Consider the following 27,016-nt stretch of genomic DNA (forward strand, 5'->3'; position numbering starts at 1 on the left):
GCTGCTTCTCCTTCCCTTTTGCTCCATGGTGATCCCAACCACCATGCAACTGAGGAAATGCAGACTCAAAGTTAAAACTCCTAGATTGCCCATTGCCAGCACACCAGGAAGAAGACAACCAAATGTGGATAAATAGGTTATATAGTTATTAAATTTAACAGCTTGAGGATATGCAAAACCAATTAGTCAGATTCACCCAATGTAACCAAATCAGATAAAGTCTGGACAGGTGTTCATTAATATATGGGGGGGGGGGGGTAATTTCTACCCCCATCACCTGGGCAAGTTAACAACTACACATTGTGCACACAGCAAAGTTTCCTAAGATTCCTCCCTTCCTGCTGCGTGGACCTTGGGTGTAAGATCCCAACAGACCCCCATTGGCCAACGTTCACCCCAATGTGCCTGTCAGGGCAAAGGGCACCTCCCAGCACCCACAGGCCATGACTAGGGGACGCCCACAACCCTCAGGTAAAAGCTTTCCATTCTTTCTGAAATCTTCCCACCTGCCCGGACTACATGCTAACTAGCCAAATTAGAGTAACACCACTCCAACAAACATTGCCCTGCAGTGTGGAGTAGGCAAAAAAGAGAAGACCTGGGGCCAATTAGGGTTTCCTCCTCCCCCAAAAAAATCCCGCTCAGCCCCTGGAAAACAGACAACTAGCCTGTAGACCCACACTACGAAAGGGTGGGTGCTGAATAAAGAAGAGGGAAGCATGTGGGGCAGAACAAGCTTAAATACCCTGTAACCACCTCTTCCCATTGGGTGAAATCACTCTCAGGTCATAATGTCTTTCCCTAGGGAGATACCCCCTCCGCTCTTCTTCCCGGGGAGGAGAGGTGTGGCAAATTTGCCTCCCACTAAATGGGGCGAATGGCATTCTGACTGCTGTAGAGCTTGGCACCCACAACTGAAATTCTGACAGAATAACTCTATAAATAAAAAAGTAGAACATGTATCATTGGGCTCCGTTAGGGAGCCTTTAACAGAACTAGATTGTCTTCCTTGTCAGCAACTCACAGCCGAGGAAGAGGCAGGATGTGGTTTGATGTGGAGTTATGAGGTGAAGGGATTAAAATGTCTACGCAAGGATTCCAGCCCTACCATGACTCCAAACTGTCAAATTTGGAATTAAATGTGTCTTTTTAATACTCTGCATTCAGAACATGTAGCATTCCTGATAACGGTTATGAACATGGAAGATTCCCTCCCACCCGCAAGGATTCTTTTGGCTCAGATACAATACAAGTGTTAACGTTTTCTATCCAAATACTTTAGTTGCTGGGGAGAGAAGAATTCCCAGTCCCCTAGCCAGAGATTAATACTTATTGTTGCTGAATGCATCATTTGTTTTCATTTTGCAAGCTCATGATGACATGCTGTTCTAAGCACACCCTCTTCTAATACACAGCATTCCTTTTAACCTTCGCAAATCTTGGAAACAAAGAACGCTTGCTGGCAAGTAATAAAGATACTGTTTAAACTCTGCTGGTAAATAAGTGTTCCTTGAATGTTGCAAAAAGGGGTGGGAATACTGGAAAGGGGGGGAATAATGGTTCAGTTAGACTCTCTACAAGTATTCAAGGGTGCATTAATCACTGACAAGATGGGAGCAATCCTCTACACAAGAAATTGGTGGAAAGCATGGGTTTATAATAGAGCTGAACTTACACTAGGTTTTTTCCAGGTCACACGACTGAGCTGAACAGAGTTAGGATCCACCTTAAGTCCACCTGACTAATCCCACCCCTGCCACCTCCCCAGAACACCCCTTTGGGGGTACTTACACCATCCTCAGCACAGTTAACTGAGCCCCAGCTTTGCCAGCATGAGCAAATTACACTGGTGTATCTTTGGATAAGGGACGCGGGTGGCACTGTGGGTTAAACCACAGAGCCTAGGGCTTGCCGATCAGAAGGTCGGCGGTTCGAATCCCCACAACAGGGTGAGCTCCCGTTGCTCGGTCCCTGCTCCTGCCAATCTAGCAGTTCAAAAGCACAAAGTGCAAGTAGATAAATAGGTACCGCTCCGGCAGGAAGGTAAACAGCGTTTCCGTGCGCTGCTCTGGTTCTCCAGAAGCGGCTTAGTTATGCTGGTCATATGACCCGGAAAAACTGTCAGCGGACAAACACTGGCTCCCTCAGCCAATAAAGCGAGATGAGTGCTGCAACCCCAGAGTTGGTCACGACTGGACCTAATGGTCAGGGATCCCTTTACCTTTATCTTTGGCTAAGCCATGATAAGTAATCTTCAGCTGAGCCGGAATTGGGGACTTAATTCTGGCTCAGCCAGGGATCTGCTACATCCTAAACTGCATCCTAAACTTGCTATAGGATGTCCCCTAACATCTGAATAGTTAGATGTTTACAAACTTATCTCCCTCTTTATGAGCTTTGGTATATTTTAGCAGGCCGTTATAGCAGAAGGGATACATGCACCTCGAATATGGAGTGGATAGGCCTAAACTTTCATGCTTTGGGTGAGCAAAAAAAAGAAGTCTGTTTTAATCTGTTGCTACAGGAAATTAAGCACACTTAAGCCCATTGATTTATACTTGAATGCAACCTATATGCTTGTGTGAACTGCCATTAGATACTTAGAATAGGGTAAATCTTCTTCGAAATCACAGCAGGGAGTGTGGGAGACAGTCTTCCAAGGTGGATGAACCATTTCTAGAAAAAAATGTGCTCTGTGTTCGCCGGTCCCTGCCCAGACATAAATTAGCAACTGCACAACAATACAGTGATCAATGTTGAGAGCTATTGTGTAGCACTTAATTTTTCATAACAATTTTTTTTGCTGTTTGTAGAACCTCCATGGGAGTCTCATTTGTCCAAATAGCTGGCAAGAAGAGGAGAGGCCAATTTTTTATAAAAAAGTTCAGGATTATATATATGCGAATAAAACAGATGCAGTATTCTCTTAGGGATACTGTGAAGTGGATACACAGTGAATCTGGAGTTTTGTTTAATCAGTCACCTGGTAGTGGGGATACATTCTAAATATTCTTCCCGGTGCAGAGATCAGCCTAGCTTGGCTTCTCCCTTCATTAAGGGAGCAGAACCATATTTGTGAAGGAATGTGGATTGCATTTTCTTCCTCTCTTGAAATTATGAGGGAGGCTGTTGCTGCTGGGAGAGCTCTTGTGTGTGCATCAGTGCTCCAGTGGACATTACTTCTTAAAAATAATCACTGGACAGGTCCAGAATAATTTATAGATTTAATAAAAAGCATTTAAGCTGTTGGCACAAGAGATGCAGGGTTTCTTGTACAAAAAGAATCCTTCATCTACAAAACAGTTGATAAAGGAGGACAAGCACAATTCATACACCATATCAGCTTACAAAATATTTTTTCTTTTAATCTTGTACATACAAGAGTTGTACTTTCTCAGAATTGCATTTTGTTGTTTAGTCGTTTAGTCGTGTCCGACTCTTCATGACCCCATGGACCAGAGCACGCCAGGCACTCCTGCCTTCCACTGCCTCCCGCAGTTTGGTCAAACTCACATTAGTAGCTTCGAGAGCACTGTCCAACCATCTCGTCCTCTGTCGTCCCCTTCTCTTGTGCCCTCCATCTTTCCCAACATCGGGGTCTTTTCCAGGGAGTCTTCTCTTCTCATGAGGTGGCCAAAGTATTGGAGCCTCAGCTTCAGGATCTGTCCTTCCAGTGAGCACTCAGGGCTGATTTCCTTAAGAATGGATCGGTTTGATCTTCTTGCAGCACCATAATTCAAAAGCATCAATTCTTTGGCGATCAGCCTTCTTTATGGTCCAGCTCTCACTACATTAGCTCTATTCATTATCTGTTAAAAGCATGCAAGTGCTGTTTCTAATAGCTAGGATCTTTCATTTTCTACCAGCAACTATAATAATAATAATAATAATAATAATAATAATAATAATAATAATAATACAGTAATAATACAGTAATAAAGATTTCCCCACTTTCACAAACACATACTTCCTCTTGCCTAATCAGTTTCACTAAAGGCCTGTGATTGGGCTCTATAGAACAAAACAAATGTTGGGACTTAAAGTGTTAGCCTTGGCTGTGTGAGTTAATCAGCCTGATGTAATCCACATGCTTAAGCCTTGATTCCCCCAGTCTACCTGAGAAGATCAGTGTGTGAAGAGGCTAAGCTGGTTGCCTCAGCTTAGCTGCATGAGTCCAACAAGCCACTCTTGAGTTCCTATACCAATAATTTAGGAACTTCCACCACTGTAACTAAGCCAAGTTTTGCTGCCTGTGCAACTTTTCTGACTGATATATGGAAAATCATATGATTACAGGAAACTGACCTTTGAAGAGTTTGGTAAGTTATTAAAAATGGTTTACTTACAAACATGTGGTCTTCTCCTATGCTGGGGGAAGAGGGGAGATTTGGAACTCACAAGGGCATATTTTAAAGGTGTAACAGCCTGTATTTACCATGCTTTATTTTGTGGTTTTAAATCTCTGCTGGGGTTTTCTCACCAAAGAGTACTTGCCCCAAACTAGATATTCTCCTATCTATATATCTATATCTATATATCTATATCTATATCTATATCTATATCTATATCTATATCTATATCTATATCTATATCTATATCTATATCTATATCTATATCTATATCTATAAAAAGGTAAAGGTACCCCTGCCCGTACTGGCCAGTCTTGCCAGACTCTAGGGTTGTGCACTCATCTCACTCTATAGGCCGAGAGCCAGCGCTGTCCGCAGACACTTCCGGGTCACGTGGCCAGCGTGACAAGCTGCATCTGGCGAGCCAGCGCAGCACACGGAACGCCGTTTACCTTCCCGCTAGTAAGCGGTCCCTATTTATCTACTTGCACCCGGGGGTGCTTTCGAACTACTAGGTTGGCAGGCGCTGGGACCGAGCGACGGAAGCGCACCCCGCCGCGGGGATTCAAACCGCCGACCTTTCGATCGGCAAGTCCTAGGCGCTGAGGCTTTAAGCCACAGCGCCACCCGCGTCCCTTATCTATATCTATATCTATATCTATATCTATATCTATATCTATATCTATATATCTATGCGCAGCAGGTTATGTACACATTGCTGTTTACTCTGGCTCGACTGTGCTCTCACTGCTGGTCTTTGAAGCTACATACCCATGACATTGGCCACAATCCATCTCTATCGGGTAGTTGCTTGAGAAAGACTGCTGTTTGATGTGTTTCCCTCAAACCCGCTTCCTCCTCATTTGAAAACATAAGGCACATTCACACCACAGTTAAGCTGAGATGCATGCAAAAGAAACAGACGCTGCATGTGCACAGATGATAGCGCAGGCAACAGCTTCATGAATAGGAGCTGGGGGTTGTTGGTATGGCAGAACCAAACAGGCAACGTGTATCAAGTGATAGATGGCTGCTCCCTCTCTAGTGTGTTCAGCAATGGGCCCATGCGACTTGGAACACAACTTCCTTGAGTTTTAAACCACGAATGTGTTAATATTTTCTTTCTTTTAGAGTGAAATAGCCCTGTTTTGCTATAATGGAAAGGAAAGGAAAACCAATTCAAGGAAAGCAGTAATTAAAGTCTTACCCCCCCCCCCCAACTTCTCTGGGGAGCCAAAGCTGGCTTTCTAATAGACCATTCATCAATGATCCCTCTGTTGTGTTGAACAGGAAGCAATAAATCAGGCAGAACCTATAAACAGGATGCTTTTACTTCACATTGCAGGGGATCTTTGCCGAACAAATGAGTAAACAATAGGAGTGTAGCCATTAGGTAGAGCAGTGCTGGATAACAAAACACTTTAATTAGTGCTGTGTAGTATCTCTGTTTTCACTTAATTGCAGAGAAGCAGAGCCTCCACAGCACTAAAATGCTGTAGTTTGGAAGTAAGCCTAGTTTCGTGTTCTTTTGCCCTACACTTCTTTGGAAAATGTTTTTGATTTGTTATTTATGTTCAATTATTTATCGTTATATTTATTTAGGATTCCTATGATTAGCTACATGGACCTCTGCCTTTTCAGTATACATCTAGTCATGCTCATAAATAGTGAAATGAAAGAAATGCTCAACTCGGGGTGATGCTTTCCTAATTGGTTGTTAGTAAAAAGTTGATTATGGAGGTTTAAAAAAAGGGACTGTGAAGTGTTACACACCTCCCACTTGCCGAGCAGGGAGAAAAATGAAGGATAGCATTTCTGCATTTTGTTTCCTTTGGATCAGGGGTGGCAACTTGCAAGAAGCTGCAATCTACTCACAGAATTAAAAACTGGCAGTGATCTATCCCCGTTTTTTAGGGGTTCAGGTCAAAGTTGTTGAGCTTTTTAGGGAGGGAGAAAGCCCCATTTTTAGGGGGTTTGGGAGGCATAAGTTGCTTAGCTTTTGGGAGGGGGCACAACGTTTTTGCATTGTTTTGGGGTCAAAGTGAAGCAGCAACTCACCAAAGGATCACTGGGGGGGGAACAGCCTTGGTTTGTAAACTCCATCTTCCGTTCTCCAACAATGGAGGCTGGGGTGAGGCCAGAAGGGGCCCAGCGATCGAACAAAACCTCGCAGGGATCGACCAGTAGATTGCAATCGACCTGTTGGACATCCCTGCTTTGGATGATACAGTACAGTGGAGACTTGTGGTGTCTTTGTAACATTTAGAGCTTGTTGGAGTAAACATTTCTGTGACAGGTAGCAAATCTTCCCATCTTGCACTCGCTTACTGAAGTGCAAACATCCTGGAGCTAGCAAACCTTCAGCCTGACAAAAGGTTTCTCCCAGCATCTGTAACAATATGTCAGTGGGTACACAAACAATATTGTCTGCTTTCAGAGTCCTACTGCATTGTTGAAGTATCTCTTGGTAATGAATATATAGTCCCTAATGAGTAGAACTTGCAGTGTCTGAGAACAATCAACAGGATAGAATCTAAGAAGCACTATATATCACTAATTGTTTTTGTATTAGGGTGTAGGACTTGGGTAGTGAGGCTCTGGTTGAAATCGCTAGCTATGAAGGTTGCTTTTTCATCTGGACGTAGTCACAGGGTTGTTGTGATGATCAAGTCCTTTGTAGAATGTGCTGAGTTGCCTGGAGGAAGAAAGTGATAGAAATGTACCAAAGAAATTATTACTGTTATAAACTTAGTCATGAGCTTTACAGTTTTTCTTAAAACCACACAGGACAGAACATTGTGGGCAGCTTTAGTTTCCAAATTGTTTGCAGATATTGTTATTTCTCTCATAGGGGCATTAGGAAAACCTCTTTATTCTTTGCTTCTTCGGTACTGTTTTAAACTCTTGGAAGTACAGACACCGAAATGTTCAAATACAGTGTTGCTCCCCCTCCCCACAAGATTAATTTTCATTAATTGCTGTTCTTCCCCATCCCTGTCCTTAAGAGGCCTTAAAGAAACATATTTTGTTTTATGCCTACATCAAATTAATTACAACTGTCTCTTACATTTCCATCATTTGCTGCTGTTGCTACAGAAACGGCAAAAATAACATGAAACACAAAGACTGTTTTCTTGATGATCTTGCATAACATTCCATCAATTTCATAATAGTCTTTGTTCAAATATGTGTAGATTTGTAAGCTGAGGAGTCAGCCCTACAGAAATTTTGACTAAACCATCATACATCTTAAGCCTCTTTACCAAGCTTAACCTAGATTAAGATCTAAAAGAAAAATAAGGTAAAAGTAAAGGGACCCCTGACCATTAGGTCCAGTCGTGGCCGACTCTGGGGTTGCGGCGCTCATCTCACTTTATTGGCCAAGGGAGCCAGCGTACAGCTTCCGGGTCATGTGCCGTTTACCTTTCCACTGGAGTGGTACCTATTTATCTACTTGCACTTTGACGTGCTTTCGAAATGCTAGGTTGGCAGGTGCGGGGACCGAGCAACGGGAGCTCACCCCATCGCAAGGATTCAAACCGCCAACCTTCTGATCGGCAAGCCCTAGGCTCTGTGGTTTAACCCACAGCACCACCCGCGTCCCAAAAGAAAAATACCTCACATTAAAAATATATATATCTTCAACACGGTTTATTGAGCAGGAGATGCTACTACCACTGGGCTCCCCATTTCTTCCTCCTGCTATGAAGTAAAGTCTCACTTCCATGTCTGACTTCTGGTTTCAGCAGGCCCCTTAGCAATGTGGATCCCTGTCATTTCCTTTTCCTCCTCGAACCAGACTCCCCCCCCCCCGGCCTGGTAACCCCCCTATTGTCAAAGAAAGATTAGCAGCACTTCCCAGCAGAACCATTAAGACTGCAACCCTATATCCCTGAGAGCAGTTGCCACTGAACTCGATGGGATTTGCCTTTGAGTACACATATATAGGATTGCACTGAAACCTAACTGGAAAACTTCCTTGTCCCTCAGAGCCACTTTGACAGGTGGTCCAGGGCATTCACCTGCCAATCCTCTGTAGCCATCCTGATGTTCAAGTGGACTCTTAAGTGGTCTGCGCGCGGATCAGTTGCAGAGGACTTTACCCCTCTTCTTCCAGCTTCTCTGCCCGCTTCCTCCACATACACGTTTTCCCCAACTCTCTCCCCTTCTCTACCTGCCTCCCCCCCCCATCCACATGAAATTAGGGAGAGGGCCTTAGGCTACAGACTACCCATCACTGGCAAAGAGCATCATACAGTGGTACCTCGGGTTACAGATGCTTCAGGTTACAGACTCCGCTAACCCAGAAATAGTACCTTGGGTTAAGAACTTTGCTTCAGGATGAGAACAGAAATCACGCGGCGGCAGCAGCAGGATGCCCAATAGCTAAAGTGGTGCTTCAGGTTAAGAACAGTTTCAGGTTAAGAATGGACCTCCGGAATGAATTAAGTTCTTAACCGAGGTACCACTGTAGATACCTAAGCATGCAGTGTATTTTATTGATTTTAAAAAATGCAAAACACTTGTTGTACTTTGGAACTGCAGATGTAGACATTTCCCCTGCTTGGTTTTGAGTTGCTTAACTTTATTCCTTCCAATTAGCAATGATTTCATCAGTTGCACAGAGTGGGCTTCATGTATTTAAAGCATACGAAGCTGGGTGTATTAGGAACTTGGCTGTAGTGTGCTTATCTGCTTCTCTCTTTTTAAAAAAAAATAAAAATAAAACATATCTCAAAGGTACCCAAAGTCGAAGGCAGGCTTCTATAAGAATACACAAGCATTTGCTGGGGAAAATGGGAACTGATTCCCATTCAAAGCCACTCTGTGGCTTCAGAGAAGCTAAGACTACAAGCTCCTCTCCTCACTTTTTTTTTTTTTGGGGGGGGGGGGTTAAGGAACAAAAGACACAGCTCCAGCGAAAGACAGGCACAGAACTTGTGGGGCTCTGTGCAAATGGAAAGAGAACAGGGCTTCTCTTCTGTGACTCCTCCTACTGTCTCCTCTCTGTTCTGGCATCATTGATTGTTTTTGGTCCAAGAAAATGACTTTCTTAGGACTCTAATGAGATTGCACCAGGAGAGAGAGGAAATAGGGGCTTCAAGGAGAAGAGTATTGATTTGGGAGTTGCTCCTACCCATTGTGTTATCTGCAGAAGGAAAGATAGCAGTGGCAAGCAGAAGAAAGTGGCAAGTGGGGGCTAATTGTGAGCCCCTGGAAAGTATTTGCAGCTGAGATGTAGGGCTCATGCAAGTATGAACCTCAGCCTAGTTCAGAACCTACTCTCCCCCTAGATACTTTTGCCTTTCCTATTGGACAGCAGCCAATAGTATACTGCAGTATACTATTGCAATCCTATGCATGTTCTGTAAGTAGCAATTCACATTTAGTTCAATGGAGCTTACTCCTAAGTAAGCATTGCTTTAGGATTGCAGCCTTAGAGAATGTTGTTCAAGTAGCCTTATACAGAACCCATCCTGCACTTTTAATATACAGTGGTACCTCGGGTTAAGTACTTAATTCGTTCCGGAGGTCCGTTCTTAACCTGAAACTGTTCTTAACCTGAAGCACCACTTTAGCTAATGGGGCCTGCTGCTGCTGCCGCGCCACCACTGCGCAATTTCTGTTCTCATCCTGAAGCAAAGTTCTTAACCCAAGGTACTATTTCTGGGTTAGCAGAGTCTGTAATCTGAAGCGTATGTAACCCGAGGTACCACTGTACTTTTAAGAGGGGAGGGGAAATATGAAATTATTTTGAGAGGATGCCTGTCCTCAGAATTGTGTAGTGGCCCACGAGGTTTTTACAAAAACAGAAGGGTTTGTCTGGCAGACGTGGGCTGTGTTTAGCTTGGTGAGTTACACATTGTACAAATCTGTTCTATAGTTATATCAACAGCTTCTATATTGTTACTGTATTGTGCCTATCAAAATAAAGCTTCCGCTACTCATTGGCGGAGCAGATCTGATCGCGCCGAGTGTTTAGTTCCTTAGGCAACAAAAACAGTTTGAAGCCCAGCTTCTATGAGGAAAGGGAAGTAGTTTCGTTGGGGTGGAAACCTTGGGGAGAGCTGGAAAGAAGTACAAAGGTTTCTATTGCAGAGAGCAAAACTAGGTGGTTGAATGTTCAGGTCAGAGCTTTCCAAACTGCGTGTCTGCTTCAGTGTCTACATGTGTCATGTGAGCGCTCCCCACGCTTCTTCAGGGGCTGGAAAGAGGCTGGTTTAACTTCCGGTTTGCTAGTAACACTGAATTGCTGTGTCACGAAGTGATGCATGTCTAAAAAGTGTATCACCAACATGAAAAGTTTAGAAAGTTCTGGTTTAGGTGGCGGAAAGGGGTGTACTACTTCACACTGCAGGTCGGTTGAAAAACCCTTTGATTGCATTGCCACCGAACAGATCTCCGAAAACAGAAAACTAACATGTCATAGAGGAATATCTGAGGTGCTCGTTTTCCTTTTGCAGTACAGTCATACCTCATCTTACGTCCGCTTCATGTTACGTTCTTTCAAGTTACGTCCCATGGCAACCCGGAAGTACCGGAAAGGGTTACTTCCGGGTTTCGCCACTCGCGCAGAAGCACAAAATGACGTCATGTGCAGAAGCGCCGAATTGCAACCTGTGTGTGTGCAGACGCGCCGCTGCGGGTTGCACTCTTTTCATGTTGTGAACGGGGCTCCGGAACTCCGGCCTCTGGATCCCGTTCACAACCAGAGGTACCACTGTAATGTGACGCCACACTGCACCCATTTGCAGAGTACATAGCACAGGTCAATGTATGCATCTGCCATCCAGCCTATTCACAGCTTGGGCCTTACATCTGATCTGACATTTGTACTAGGGCACACACAACCATGCAGCATAGCCTGAGAGCACCTTGCAGTGCTCCGTGCCCAGTGCTTTTCCCTCCCTAGAAAAATAGGTGCCGGTACTCACCATGAAGTTGGTACAGTAAGTGCCGCACTTTTTAACAACAACAAAAAGAGGTGCCCGTACTGCATACACTTGAGCACCCTCTGGGGAAAAAAGCACTTTCCAATAACTGTTATGCTATAGCACATTTCCAAGAAGGTGTGACATACCCCCAAGAGATGCAGGTGTGTTTTTCCTAAGGGTGCCCCTATGGCCTCAGCTGGAAACCAAGAGAGTTCAGTTCATTTTCACCTGCCAGTCTCGCACCACAGCAGGGAATGAGGAAATAGTGAAGTTTTCAGCATTTCTATACACATTCTTAGGCTTGGAAAATTGCAGATTTGTGTGTCACCCCGAGTCAACATGTAGCCTTCTGAGAAAGGATAATACACGCTGGTGTTATGTTACTCCAGCAGGTTCCTCACCCTTCCACCATTCAAGAGAGCATCCAGTGAGCTGGTGGCACACATTCATGCATGGAAGTTACTTGATAACCTCGCCCCGTGTGTGCCAAACATCACTCTCCCAGTTAATTCAGAAGTACGGAGGTTGCCAACTTTTGTGGACCAGTGGGCATACCTGGAATTTTCCGTAAGTGCCGTGGGCACCAGTCACAAAATGGCAGCCGTATCTGCAAATTAGAACAGAGGCAGGACCACAAAATAGTTTAGGCATGCCCTGCCCCTGCCCTCGCCAGTAGGAAAAAGGCACTTAAATCAATCACTGCTGTGCTCACACGGAGAAACTCTTTGCACCTCTCCTCCATTCTGAAAAGAAGATCATCTGGGTGTCCAGTCCTGGCATTCAGTGAAATGTGGGCGTGTTTAAGCGATGTGTTCGATGTAGTAGAGGCCAAGCCACCACACGCAGGAGCTGGGCAAGAAGAGCATTGTGGATTTTTGAGGGAATATTGACTAGCACCTTTTGCAGGTTGCCATAAGAGGCACTGGGGGGGGGGCACTGTCACCTATAGGTAATGCATTGACAGACCCTGCCAGTGTTGCAGTCTACTGGAGTCTTTTGTTATTATTTTAAAGTAAAGGGAGTCTTCTACTGTTTGTTATTAAAGAAGATATAATTTGCGAAACGTAGAATCCGAACTGTACGAGGTTGCAGTGTTGTAATGCCCTTCTACGGATGAATAAATAATGCATGTGACTTGGCTCCTCAGCAGATCTGTGAATTGTCATTGGGATTCCACACTCTTGCATTTCACAGAGCCATCAGTAGGCTAGCTTCGTGCATTGCTCTCATGTGCTTTGCCCATGGGAGGGACTTGTTGCAGCCGTATCTGTAAAAAAAAAAGCATTTCATTCGGTTATACCGCTACTGCCCACTCTTGTGTTTTCGCCTACTTATTTTAAAAAGAGGGTGAAATGCAATGCTGACATTGCATTTGTGGAGCAGCTTTTGAGTCCATAAAAGCACCTGCTAATATAAGAACAGTGTGGAAAGTGGTGTGAAGTGGGGAGGGGCTGCAGGGCAAAGGTGAAACCAGAGAACATTGCCTCCCCGTCTCACACTAGCAGGCGTCTCCACTGGCTCATAATCCGCTCCACAAGCAGGATGGCTGCACTGAATTTCACCGAATGTCTACTTAGCATACGGTTCTGTTCATTTTGGGGGCTTGTAAAAGCAAAGAACGGAACAACCGTCATCCTGAGTGCAGAATTTGAACTCTGGAACTATACAGTTCTGTAATGCCCACTTTTTCCCTTCTTTTTTTTTCATTTCTTTGTTTTTAGCTCAACGACTCAGCTAAACACCTTATTGAGATGGACAAGACCAATCTAACTTCCGCATCTGGCAGTGATGTCCCTTTGCCAGCTGACACTAACCTGGCCGTAAACACGGTCCAGTGCTGTACATTGAACAGTGCCGGAGCAGTCAGTGCCATTCAGAGGCACATTGATGGCAAGAAGAATGCCAAGAAGCGCCACTCCTTCACTGCTCTCAGTATGACACACAAATCTTCTCAGGCCATGAATAACAGGCATTCCATGGAAATTAGCGCCCCTGTCCTCATCAGCTCAAGTGACCCCCGTGCTGCTGCCAGAATTGGAGATGTGACTCATCTCTCATCCAGCGCTCCAGTCCAGGTAAACTATGGATGAATTAAACCACAATGCTAAGCCAGGTCCCCTTAGCACCTTCCTTTGATTTGGCCTTCTAGCCAAATGGTGGGTTGCAAAACCAAGTTCCCAAGAGATAGTCGCTGCCTAAGCATCCACCAGATGGAGCCAATGAGGCAAAATTCCCTCGATGGGTGCTCACCCTCATGCAAATTAATGGTAAATAAGTGAATATCTGAAAGAACCACATCCCTCTCGCATTTTCCTGCCCATGTGTTATAATTTGTGGGGAAGCCCTGTTTGTGGTGCCACACCCCAATGGGACTCGTGGCCAGGCCTTCTCAGTGGTGGCCCCTTGCCTGTGGAATGACCTTCCCTCTGGCGTGCATCTCACCATAACATCATTGTCATTGCATTGTGAAGGTGCACCTCTTTGCTCAGACTTTTGGGTAAGGGAGAGAGGTACATTGGGTTGGGTTTTTGTTGCTGCTGCTGTTTTATTTGTATGAAATTTATATTGTTCTGTTTTTGATATTATTGCTTTTAAGTTTTGTGTATTTATACCATGGGACCTTTTGAGTGCAGGGTGGTGTATATGTTTGGTAGGTGAACAAACATATGTACATACATGTGTGATGAGATCTTCAGTTCAGAGTCATGGTACACCATATGATACTACATTTTATAGTATGTCTAAACCACTGAGCCTCTTAGGCTTGCCGATTGGAAGGTTGGCGGTTAGAATCCATGCAACGGGTTGAGCTCCCGTTGCTCTGCCCCAGCTTCTGCCAACATAGCAGTTCAAAAGCAGGCCAGTGCAAGTAGATAAATAGGTACTGCTGCAGGGGGGGGGAGGGTAAATAGCGTTTCCATGTGCTCTGGCACTTGTCATTGTGTCCCACTGTTCCAGAAGTGGTTTAGTCATGTTGGCCACATGTTGGCCCGGAAAGCTGTCTGCAGGCAAACGCCAGCTCCCTCGGCCGCACCCCATAGTCAAGTTTGACTGGACTTAACCATCCAGGGGTCCTTTACCTTTACCTTAAATTCTGTACTACCATACATGGAAGAATTAGCACTCAGAAAACTGCCCAGAGCTCAGAATGAAAGGATATGCAATTTTATTGCAAAGTATTGTACAAATAATGCAGGTGAAAAGGATTATAGTAATTGTGAGTGGGTACTAATTTGGGAGGTGACGGTGTGGGGAAAGGATGCACAATAGTGAGCAAGATGGTTTAATGTCTGTTGGTATATAGGGCTTCTGGTCTGACACTGAAGCTAAGAAATAGGCTGCAGACAAAATGCAAATTACCAGGGTGCAAGCTTCCGTAACCTGGTACCTTTCAAATATTCTGGACTGTAATTCTCATTGTTCCTGACCATTGACCAGACTGGCTGGGGTGAAGGGAGTCATAGTCCAAACATCTGAATGGACGAGGTTGGGAAGGCTGTATACAAAAAATTGGCAACTGGTCATATACCCAACAAATACAGTCTCTAACATGGCCTAGTTATTTACAGTGTCATTGGCCACCTTTCAGTAAATATGCTCTTGAAAACCTTTAATGAAAACCTAGCAGTGTATGATGAGCAGTAATGTTCTTGCCAGCCTGCAGCATATTTGAAAGATTAGCTACCAAAGTGGGAATTCGCCAGGAAGAATAGAATTCTTTCCATGCCCTGTCCCTTCACTCACTGCTGTTTTTTTAAAAGGCAGATGGATAACCCAGAGGTTTTGAAGTACAGTAGAAAAACTGTGGACTTGCATGTCCCATTTATTCATGGGACTTATTCAGAATAGTACTGCAATGAATCATAGAACCCAACCCCTAAAGTGCAGGAATATGCAGTTGTCCCATACGGGGATCAAACCTGCAACCTGGGCATCATCAGCACCACGCTGTAACCAACTCTGCTATCCTGCTCATGAAGATGAGCACACACATACTGCAACCTACGGAGTCCTTTTAGGCAAGCCAGAGGACTTGTCTAGCCAAAATTGACTTTAAACATCCCTACTTGCAGCAGTCTCAATATGCTCTTTTGCAAAATGCTGTTTTACAGTGCCACCAAGTTTTAAATGAAAGTTGTGATGTGGTTTTGGGGGCGGGTTTGCAGGAAATTGAAGGGAGCAGAATTTTATTTACACAAACAGATGAGAGTTCATTTTCTTTATGCAGCCGTATATACTTAGGTGTATGTCCACGAGAAGAAATGTTAATACGGGCTTTATGTTAGACATTTTGTGAAGGTGGTGGTTTAGGAAAAGTGGGCATGATTGTCGCTGTCCCTGTGTAAGTAGCTTTCATGTATCTGACTTACACACTTACACTTAGAAAAATAACCACATGTCATTTGTGTTCACCAGTCTTTAGCCTCAACAGTTCTTTGGATTACTGAGAAGCTGAGATCAGTACAGTGGTACCTCGGGTTACATACGCTTCAGGTTACATATGGTTCAGGTTACAGACTCCGCTAACCCAGAAATAGTACCTCAGGTTAAGAACTTTGCTTCAGGATGAGAACAGAAATCGCTTGGCAGCGGCATGGCAGCAGCGGGAGGCCCCATTAACTAAAATGGTGCTTCAGGTTAAGAACAGTTTCAGGTTAAGAACGGACCTCCAGAACGAATTAAGTACTTAACCCGAGGTACCACTGTAGTTCTTTTTCTGACTGTTTCACAGAACAAGAAGCAGAGGTCCTCTAGTAGTTCAAGAACTGCTTTCTTGTGGCAAGATCTCACGTTGCTACGACATTTGTTTGAATACTGGAACCATGTGGACAGGACAAACTGCATCGGAAAGATCCACATGGTTCCTGGATTCACATACCAGCAGTAATGTGTGAGCTCGTCATGGAAAAGAAGGGCCAACTATGCTAAAAAATATACATGAATGCAGTCTTAATTACTAAGAGTGTGTGGGGGAGGAATAGTGAGTGAACTTACAGTGATGGGAGTTAGTAGGACTTGAGTGACTTGTTGAAGGCAGTCAGCCAAGAGCAAACCTTGGCTACATCTCTTAGTGCAAACCATGAGTCTGGGTTCAGATGTAGTGCTAAGCCAAACGATGACTTAGCTTTGGGTAGAGCAGCAGCAGCTGCACTTGGGGAGGTGTGAAGGCAGCCATTGTTTTTCCTGGTGAGTACCCATATACTTCCTCGTACACATTTAGCCATAGCTGGGCTTCGTGCTATGTGCAAACCAGACCACTATGTGCCAGAACCTGTAAATATATCAAAACAGTGGGAAATTGTTTGGTTGATCTTCACTTGATTACAAGGCTCTGTATTCAGTGAGAGATTGTATATGTTCCTAGTAGAGAAAAACACTTTTTCTCTAATAGACGAGGCTGTATCAGTTATATCTCTCTTACCCTCAGACTCTTCATCTGAAGCTAGTTTCTTCATTGAAAATGAAACATTTTCTCAATCTGTAAAGAAAAGGAAATGCAGGAGTTTTGTCTGTGCTAAAATGCATACAGTCGTCTCTATCTGTACAATAATCTATCAGTTACTAAACTAGGTGTCTCATCAGTAGCCTTGTCTACTTATGTGCATACAAAATCCCAAGGAATTCATATTTGTTAATTAAGGCATGGCACATTTGCCGACAGCAGTGCAAAGCGATTTAAATAAATATTATTCTGTAAAAGATGTTTTCATCAGGTCAAAAACATTACTGGACATTGAAATAAAAAATAATAATCCATAGCGTTAAGGTTACCTTGCTGCATGCTTAAAACTTCCTTCGCCCCACATTCAAACCAATACACTCCTATAAAATGAACTTACAGAATATGTTCAATAATGAAAACAAATCACCACAGTATAGCATAAAATCCCCCACAGAAACTGCTCTTGAAGATACTGTTGTGCTAACTATCCAAGATTTATTTTGCCTTTCTTTTTCTGAAAATGGTACCACCTTAGCTGTTTCATGCTCATTAACGATAAGCATGTAGAAGTCTTATACTGCTTTGAATGTATTTGAAAATAAGTGGTGGTCTTAAAAAAAAGAAGTTTTCATTGTTTTTTAAAGCTTAGAAGTAATAAATAAAGCATTGGGTTCTGACCACAACAATCGGGAAAAATCTATCACACTCATAACTTCCAGAGGAATAGTGAGGAGCTAAGAAGCGAAAGGTTGGGGGAGTGTGTGTGTGTGTGTGTGTGTGTGTGTGTGTGTCTATGCAAGTATTGACCCGATCGCTATTGTGTTCCCTTTCAATAGACTATGCATCTAGCATATTTGATGCTGGCACGTTGAGTGCAACACATTAAACATAAATAATGGCCTCCTAAATTATTGTGTCTGTCACGCAGAGGGTTCTTACTGGCTAGTTAAATTGATTGGCACTGAGAGAATGTAGTACAGCTGCGAGCCAATGATAAAACTAAGCAGGAGTGAGGTTAGTTGTTAGGTTAGCAGGGGTGCTGTCCACAAGCGAAGTGCCTTGTGCTTCAGCTGAGTTGGTCCCACTTGGCTCACTAATCTTGTCTAGGCCTCAGATGGCTCATCTTCCCTCCATTTGCACCCCTTATGCATTATTCTTCCTTGCTATTTAGAGAGGTCACAGGTCACCCTGCTCCAAATCCCCTGGTTTTTCTGACCAGAGATACATCTCATAAATAATGAAGTATGGCTGGCTGCACCCCCAGTGTCACAATCCAAGCAGAGAAGGAAGAAGGCAAAGGCATTGCTTGCAAACAAATCCGATTCTTGAATAGAGTCAACTGGTGCACGATAAGAACTGGCACATGATTCCCAGCTGAAGGGCACACACATTTCGAATAGGACAACAAACACCCTGTGTGTAGGTTCATCTGCTGCATTAAGATAGCAACACAATCAAACTGAGCTCAGCAGAATGGTTTTCCTAATATAAAGGGAAATGGGGCAGGGGAGGTCTGATTTGCAGTCAAGAAAAGAGTGGGGAAAATATAAAGTTTCAAACTATAGTATCGCATTGGGAGGCTTGAGATAAGAAGCCTTTGGAGAGGAGCCAATGGGAAAAGGTTTAACTTTACATCTGTGCATGGGAGACTGGGAAGGAAACAAATCAAATCCCTTCTGGTTTCGGATTTGGACAGAGTTTATATCCTCCACATGAACCATTCTTTGTTTTGCTCCAAAGAAATATTACTTTTATGGATAATGATAGTTGTACTCAAAACATATCACATTAGCTCATGAGTTTGATTTGATTTCTATTTCTTTCTTTCTTTTTGCATAAATTTAGGCTTATTCCTTGGCCCAGTACTTTAGTTTGAGCTGTTGTAGCTTCCTGGAGACAAAACACTAGGATTACAAGCACACTTATTAGAAAATATGAGGTGGACTCACATGTAATATGCCTAAGGTTGTGTTAACGTCTTTCTACCCCCTGCCTTACCCATGGCATGATGTGCAAGTAAAGTAGGGTCAGTTCTGCTCATTTCGGTTAAAACACATTCCAGTGAAAAGAACTAGTTGGAAAAAATGCAGATTTCCCAACATCAGTCTATATGTTTAGTGAGGAAGACGCCAGAATAAAAACATTATTGGCATGTACAGGATGCCAACTAAATCAAGTTTCTGTTACATTTTAAATAATGTGATTTACTTCCAAGTAAATGCTTTTAGGGGACTTGGGTAGCGTTGTGGGTTAAACCACAGAGCCTAGGACTTGCCAATCAGAAGGTCAGCGGTTCAAATCCCCGCGACGGGGTGAGCTCCCGTTGCTTGGTCCCTGCTCCTGCCAACCTACCAGTTCAAAAGCACATCAAAGTGCAAGTAGATAAATAGGTATCGCTCCGGCGGGAAGGTAAATGGCATTTCCGTGCGCTGCTCTGGTTCGCCAGAAGCGGCTTAGTCATGCTGGCCACATGACCCGGAAGCTGTACGACGGCTCCCTCGGCCAGTAAAGTGAGATGAGCGCCGCAACCCCACACTCAGCCACGACTGGACCTAATGGTCAGGAGTCCCTTTACCTTTACCTTAAATGCTTTTAGAATTATTCTTCATGCCTTCTTGAACCCAACTACTTGGGGTGGATCTACACACAGGGGGGGGGGAATGCTGTAAGTCAGAAATTAAATCATTTATTACAAAAGGGGGGGAAGCTATGGAAAATCGCTTAGAATTTTCTTTTGCTCTCTGGCGCCATCTGGTGTTTCATGTTTATAACGCATTCAAAACGCTGTTTCTTGACTAATGTAGCCGAGTCCCAAGTCTTAACCTGAACTGGGCTTTTAATCTGAATTTGCTCTGCATTCAGAGTGTAACCCACAAAAGATGCCAAATTGGAATTTTAAACACCTTAAATTCATATTTGAGTTGGGGGGGGGAACAGTCTAATGCGAGGGTTAGTGTTTAGCTGGTTATATTATGAACTTTCCTATTGCATTAGTCCACCAAGTTTCACATCACCAGTATGGAGTACAGTCTTTTAGGACAACCATGGTATTAAAATAACTTGGCTATGCCTTTGTTAGGAGCATGCAATACATCCACACTGCCCCCCAGGTAGACATTCACATGGAAAATGTACTGTATTGCCTGCCGGGCAACCAAGGAAGCAGCTGCAGTTCTCATAGTTTCCCCTGTTGTTTCAGCACATGTTCCAGCTGCCACATTCATAAGAATTAGTTCTGAGTACTTGGATCGGCCAGGTCACACATTCGTTCTTCTTATGAATGCATCCCTCAGGACAGATGTGGGCGGGGGTGTCACAGGGATGAGTTTCTTTGAATGTCTGAATCAGCCCTAACGTTGCCGATTATAACATGAGGCACTAATCTGGAAGTGAACAAGTAAATCCGTCAAATAGTCGTACAGCCCTCTGCCAAGCAAATTAGGAGCATAGGAGCATAGAACCACCGCTGCTTTCAATGGATCACTGAAATGACAGCCTAATGCTTTCCTATCGGGGCAGTGTAGCATACAACCAGGAAAGTAGGAAACATCCAAATTAAAGGGAAGAATTCACAAGAAGGTGGAAACTTACATGGACAGTAGCAACTGCTTCATCAGGCCCTGTAGCCATGTGGGACTCTTATATCATGGAACTGGTGTTCCTGGGTATTGCTGAGCCACTGTGATGTTCCTGTCCAGCTACAAGAAAACACAGCTTATTCTCCAACCTCTTCTGCTGCCTGCTGGTGCAGGGGAGGGTTAGAAGTGCCACAGATGGCTCAATAATTTATAGGCTAAATAAATCCATAGGAGAGATTGATGTTCATCACCTTCCGCAGCAGACAAGTAGATGGTGTGTGCCCATCTGCAGCTGTAATTATGTTTATCTGTATATATAGGGGTGTTTTTAAAATATATGGCACCATTAAATGGAAAGCTGTATTCTGGAGCTGTTGGATGTTTTACCTCCCACTTTGGTAATTAACATTTGATGAGAATACTTGATCTTGACTGTAGTTCTTTCTTGCCAATACTTGGTAACACAACTATGAATTAAGTGCTTTCACATTATTTCCAAGAACATTAAGGCCTGGAGTGATTGCATGACCCATTGTTTTATAGTCAGTGGATTTGACAGAAATGAGTAGCATGAATCTCAAGGACCATTAGCCTGTTTTCTACTTCAGCTATTCCCAGATGATGGCATATTATTAACCTGTATGTGTGTATCGGAGTGTATCTCTCTCCTGAAAAATAAGATACAGCTATATAATCCATACATTAAAAGATACAATCCTTTCATTAACGAATATGAGAAGGAGTTCCTTGCTGTGAAATTCTGTTGAATTTGTTTTGAAATCAGAATAGGAGTTGTTGGGTGGTATCTTCACTAATAGCATCAACAATAGCATTTTCCCTCCTCCCACTTGCAAAAATAATGACCTATACTGGTATTTTTCTTACTGTGCTCAGCTCCCATGTGTCAACAAAAAGACTTGCTTTTTTAGCGATTCCCGCTCCCCAAAAATTGCAGAAAACAATTAAAAAAAGCAAAATTCAGGCTGGAAGTAAAACGTGTCTGAGCTCTGGCTCAGACATAACACTAAGCCAAAATATGTCTTAGCCCCAGGCAGCCCAACACTGCAGCTGCAATCTTAAATCCAGAAACTTGCACGTTTTCTTTTTATTCTTCATGCCAAAGCCATGGTTTGCCTTAGTATTACGTGCAAACAAGGCTAACGTGACTCACCTTGAGCGCTTGGCATCAGATAGGAAGAGAAGTCTGAATAAATGACAAGCGCGTCAGGTAGCACCTCCAGCCTGTAAATCAAGCACACTGCAGTTGCCACTGAAATGGCCCGTGCTCTCAAGGGTTCTTATTCTGTTCTGTCGGATGCAACGTGGCACCAACATCCTTTTAGGGGCATCCAAGGGACGCTGGTGGCGCTGTGGGTAAAACCTCAGTGCCTAGGACTTGCTGATCGTATGGTCGGCGCTTCGAATCCCCGCGGCGGGGTGAGCTCCCATCATTCGGTCCCAGCTCCTGCCAACCTAGCAGTTTGAAAGCACCCCTAAGTGCAAGTAGATAAATAGGTACCGCTTTATAGCGGGAAGGTAAATGGCGTTTCTGTGCGCTGCGCTGGTGCTGGCTCGCCAGAGCAGCTTCGTCACGCTGGCCACGTGACCCAGAAGTGTCTTCGGACAGCGCTGGCTCCCGGCCTCTTAAGCGAGATGAGCATGCAACCCCAGAGTTGGTCACGACTGGCCCGTACGGGCAGGGGTACCTTTACCTTTAAGGTTCCCTTGACATGGTCTCAGATCAGGCAGTTGTCTTTGTGTGTTGAAGGGCTGAACATATTTGCCTTCCTGCCATGGGAACACCACAAAGATCCACACATTGGAAAGTCTGATTGGTACAACCTTTCTCTACTTCCCCCCTGCCCAGAGGGAACAGTTCCGCAGTGATGCGTTTAGGCTTGCGCATGAAGCAAACATGTCTCACTTTACATTACATATAAGGATAGGTGACGAGCGCGCACCTGCCTCCAGCACATGAAGACTGTTGCTGTTTCAGGTTACATTTTTTTGAGGGTTTTTGTTTGCTTGCCTGTTTTATAGGATAAGGTTGCCTTAGGCCCAATGTATCCCTCCCTCCGAAATCTTCTCTGCAAAGTTCTCTGCTCTTATGCACTGCCCACGTGCCTCTGATCTTAGGAGAACAATGCATATGGAATGAGAAGTCCGAGGCTCAGCATGAAAGAGATGCTGCTGCATCGTTGCCCTTGCGCCACTTCCTGGTGCTGGCACCAGCTAAGTAAATGACTGATAGGAGTTTTAAGATTATTAGACGGTGAGCTGGAAAGAAGCATTAAAAGTTTGTCACACTTCACAGCTTATGAAATGCGCCTCCAACTCGTGGATTTGAAAAATCCCACAAGACTTCATAAAGAAGAGGGGAGATTTATAAATATATTCCATCCAAGGTCTCTTTAATAGCTGAATAAGTGAACCCGCCACTTTCAAGTAGATACAAGACCTTGGAAACATTTAATACCATAGGGCCAAATTCGACCACAGATGATAGATTGAATTCTGATGAATAGAGCACAGGGTTTACTTTTAAGTACTTCCAGGGATTTAAGTACTTCCAAATTTCTTCCTTCTGCTATACTCAGACAGGCTTTTACCTTCTTTCTTGTTGCAATAACAACAGAAATTATCCTGTGCCCTCGGGTAGCCTCATGCCACTAGAATCCATAGAAAACTATATCTATATTTGTACCCAGTTGTAAGTTCTCTCTGGTTTCTCTTATGAAAATGCTTTATATGCTCAGAATGGAAAGCAATATAAACTTCAATACAAACTGTATTATAATGACCATAATTATTTTTTCATTGCTCTGTGTTTCATCCCTTTTCACTAAAGAGATGAGCAGTCCCAGTTATTAAAAAAAAGTAATACTCAGAACAAAGCAAATGACAATAATCTATTTTTCAACAAACATGTAAAATATTATTATCACACAGGGCTAATAAGAAAATGATTTAGCAGGAAAACGATGCGACTTCTCAAATTAAATGCTGCTCCTGTGATAGAGATATTGAGCAGGTCCTTGAAAGCAGACGCAAAGATTTGCTTTCCAAGTTCCAAGACTGCCAAGATTGCTGGGCAGGTTGCAGCTGAGCTATAATCGTTGCTGTGAACAATCAAGTGTTCCTTGTGCCAGAAATATATTCTTAGAATGTGTAAAGCTAAACAAACATGCCTTAAGGTAATTTAAAAAAAAGAGTTGCTGTAAAGCAAAATATGTATTGTTGAGTTGAATATACATCAGCCACAAGGCAAGGTGCACCAGCACATCAATGTTTAGGAGGTGCATTGGCTGTTGCATGTTCACAGGGGTTCCATGAGCACTCCCTTGCCACCACAGACTCATGATGTCCACATCCGGTGCAGGGAAGACCAAGGAAATGAACACAGATTGGTACTGGGTTGAATTAGGCCACAATTTTATTGATTACAGGTAAGAGTAGGTTTGGCTAAGGCATTGGGCATGTATCCAACATCAGGCAGCTTGCATCCTGTCAGATAGGAACCCAGTGGGGTCGACCTTGTGTTGGGGAGTTGCCCACAACATGGACCACATGCCACGACCCCACACAGGGTCCCATTGGGAGAGGTGCTTTGGCCCATCAGTCCCCACGTGGACTCCTGGACAATCACCCCTGCTGAATCCCATTTAAGGATCCCAATGTCTTAGCTGTCAAAGTTGTGACAGTTCCTATGAGGTAGGTGAAAGCTTGCAAGCTGGCCAGTTTGCATGCAGGAGAAAATTCCAGATATGGTGACATAGCAAGGTCCATATGCCAACTTGCCCGCTCCTACACTGAGCCGACACCTAACAGACTGGGTTGGTAGTAAATCCTGCAACTGTCAGCAGGGATGTCAGCCTGCATGTAGGTCCAACACAGCCAGAGGAAGGTGGTGCCAAGTGATCCTCCCCTCCCCCAGCCATGCAGGAAGATGGCGGCCTCCTTGGACCAGCCATGACTGTATCATGCAGTAAATGCCGCTCCCCCAGAGCCCCAGGTGAGCAGATCATTGCTATTCTCCACAATCCACCAAGAAAACAGCTACCAGCAGCAGCAAGACCTGAAACTGCAAAAAATAAAAATTAACAAACAAACCAGGGAAGACTTGGTACACAAGTGCCAAGGTGTTGCTAGGAACATGAATGGCAGGGATCAACCAGAGAGGCCTTCAAAAAGTACTTAACGGTAATTGTAAGGGGATTAGAGGTACTTTCACTGCCTTTGGAACAATAGTAGCTCTGCCTTTCAAGCCAAACCTTGAGTATGTGAGTCACCAGTTTGTGAAATCTATTCATCTGGAAGCCTTGTATAAAGAGCTCTTTATTGATATTGGCCCATAACATTAAGCTAACATTGCAAGGATGTCAATGGTTAGGGCAGCCATGCCAATGAAAGTCTTTGGGATTCGGGGGAGAGGGAGAGAGAGAGCGCAGCTCTAACTCCTGAACAAGTCTTAAGTATGTTGTGAAATTATTTGTTTTCATTTCTTTCTATTTTTCTTTCGTTTCTAGGATTCTACTTTCGCTGGAACTGCAACCATGACTGGACCCAGAACAAGTGCAATCATTGGAGATCAGGGAACACCATCAAAGGTCCAGCTGCCCCTCAACATGTAAGCCTCCATTTTGCACTGAACACTGTTTTAAGGATACGCAGCACATTTTGTCTCTCATTGTTTGCCGTCTGAAATAATGGCTCTGCGACAGGAGCACTGCTCATGTAGTTATCACTGTCTTGAACATAACCCAGCCTTCTGCCACAGCTGAAAAATGAACAGTGAAAGGCCAGGTCACCTTCTTTATATAGCCCATTTTTAGCTTCCAAGATATTTATTACAGATGTATGAATCATTGCATAGCCGGCTGAGTGGCTATCAGCTGCAGAAATCTGCTCCTGCAAATTAAACCATTACATTCCTGTACAACTGAACACCTGAGACCATCTTTGTTAGGACGCACGGTTTCTAGAATGAAAAAAAAAAAACACCTCACCCAGTTGTGCACAGTAGAAAAAGAATAACGAAGACATAGCATTAACATCATATGTGCAAAAAGCTTCAGCTGAGGCAAAAGATGATTCAGGTTGATTAACTATTATTTAGAAGAAGAGGTTGACTTTATCAGGGATAACTTTAAATAAATCTCATAACGGATGTGTTTTATATTTGTATGTATTTGACATAAGTTATACAGTGGTGCCTCACAAGACGAAAAGAATCCGTTCCGCGATTCTCTTCATCTAGCGGTTTTTTCGTCTTGCGAAGCAAGCCCATTGACAGCTTAGCGGATTAGCGCTACAGCGGTCTAGCGGCTTTTCGCGATCAGCTGTTAAGCGGGTTATCAGCGGAACAGCTGATAGGCGGCTTAGCGGCTTAGGAAAAGGGGGGGAGCGGGAAAAACCCGCGGGGACTTGCAAGATTTTTTCGTCTTGCGAAGCAACCCCATAGGGAAATTCGTTTTGCGAAGCACCTCCAAAACAGAAAACCCTTTCGTCTAGCGGGTTTTCCGTCTTGCGAGGCGTTCGTCTTGCTGGGCACCACTGTACTGCTGAAACAGAAACCCAAGTGTGGGCCCGATGTATATTTCCAAAAATAAATCTGAATTTAATAATCTGCTTTGCCCAAAGGAGAAATTCGGGAAACTAAATTACCCTGCTTTTAACTTCCCTTTTCAATGAGGGAACAACGTCTTTAGAATGTCCATAATCAGGAACATAAGAAGCTGCCTTATGCTGAGCTAAGCCATTGGCCCATCTAGCTGAGCATAATAATAATAATAATAATAATAATAATAATAATAATAAATTATTAATAATATTATTATTTATTAATATCCTGTCCATCTGGCTGGGTTTCCCAATAGAATATTAAAAACAAGATAAAACATCAAACATTAAAAACTTCCCTAAACAGGGCTGCCTTCAGGTGTCTTCTAAAAGTCAGATAGTTGTTTATTTCCTTCACATCTGATGGGAGGGCGTTCCACAGGGCGGGCGCCACTACCGAGAAAGCCCTCTTCCTGGTTCCCTGTAACCTCCCTTCTGGCAGTGAGGGAACCGCCATAAAGCCCTTGGAGCTGGACCTCTGTGTCTGGGCTGAACGATGGAGGTGGAGACGCTCCTTCAGGTATACTGGGCCGAGGCCGTTTAGGGCTTTAAAGGTCAGCACCTACACTTTGAATTGTGCTACACCAGTGTTTCCCAAACTGTTTTTAGACTACAACTCCCATCATCCTTAGCTAGGTGGACCAGTGGTCAGGGATGATGGGAATTGTAGTCCAAAAACAGCTGGAGACCCAAGTTTGGGAAACACTGATCCACACTGACCAGCAGCATAAGAATTTTAAACAGGGGTCTCTGTCTCCCAGCCCTACCTGGAGATGCATTCAAACAGAGGCCATCTTCAGACTTAACTGTTGTTGCTTAGCCCACTGTGAATGAGCTGCAATGAACCTTTGATCAGTGTGCTCTGCTCTCCTCCTCCCATGCAGTTTCTTTTGCACCCAGTTTGGCTTAGCAGATCATTTCATCTGAGCCAGCAAACTATGATAAACATTAACTGGTTTGTTTGAAACAAGGCTATTTGATGAAGCCATGGCTCATGATGAACATTGCACAAAGCTTGACTTCTGAATGCAGCCTTAATGTGTTTGTATAAGAAGAGAACTACATCTATCTATTGGAACATAGGAATCTGCC

General features: G+C 43.9%; 1 protein-coding gene across 3 annotated transcripts in view; it reads left to right on the top strand.

The window, feature by feature from the left end:
- Nucleotides 1–27,016, top strand: part of SH3RF3 (SH3 domain containing ring finger 3) — a 214,209-nt gene that overhangs the window by 149,126 nt on the left and 38,067 nt on the right. For 2 of the 3 annotated variants that reach the window (XM_028728005.2, XM_077927638.1), the window contains 2 exons: nucleotides 13,006–13,359; nucleotides 24,832–24,932. In XM_028728005.2, the coding sequence (XP_028583838.2) occupies nucleotides 13,006–13,359; nucleotides 24,832–24,932 (455 nt within the window). The remainder of the gene's footprint in view (nucleotides 1–13,005; nucleotides 13,360–24,831; nucleotides 24,933–27,016) is intronic. The other variant, XM_077927639.1, reaches the window with a different exon arrangement.

The sequence above is a fragment of the Podarcis muralis genome, chromosome 4 (assembly GCF_964188315.1).
Source record: "Podarcis muralis chromosome 4, rPodMur119.hap1.1, whole genome shotgun sequence".
NCBI lineage: Eukaryota > Metazoa > Chordata > Lepidosauria > Squamata > Lacertidae > Podarcis > Podarcis muralis.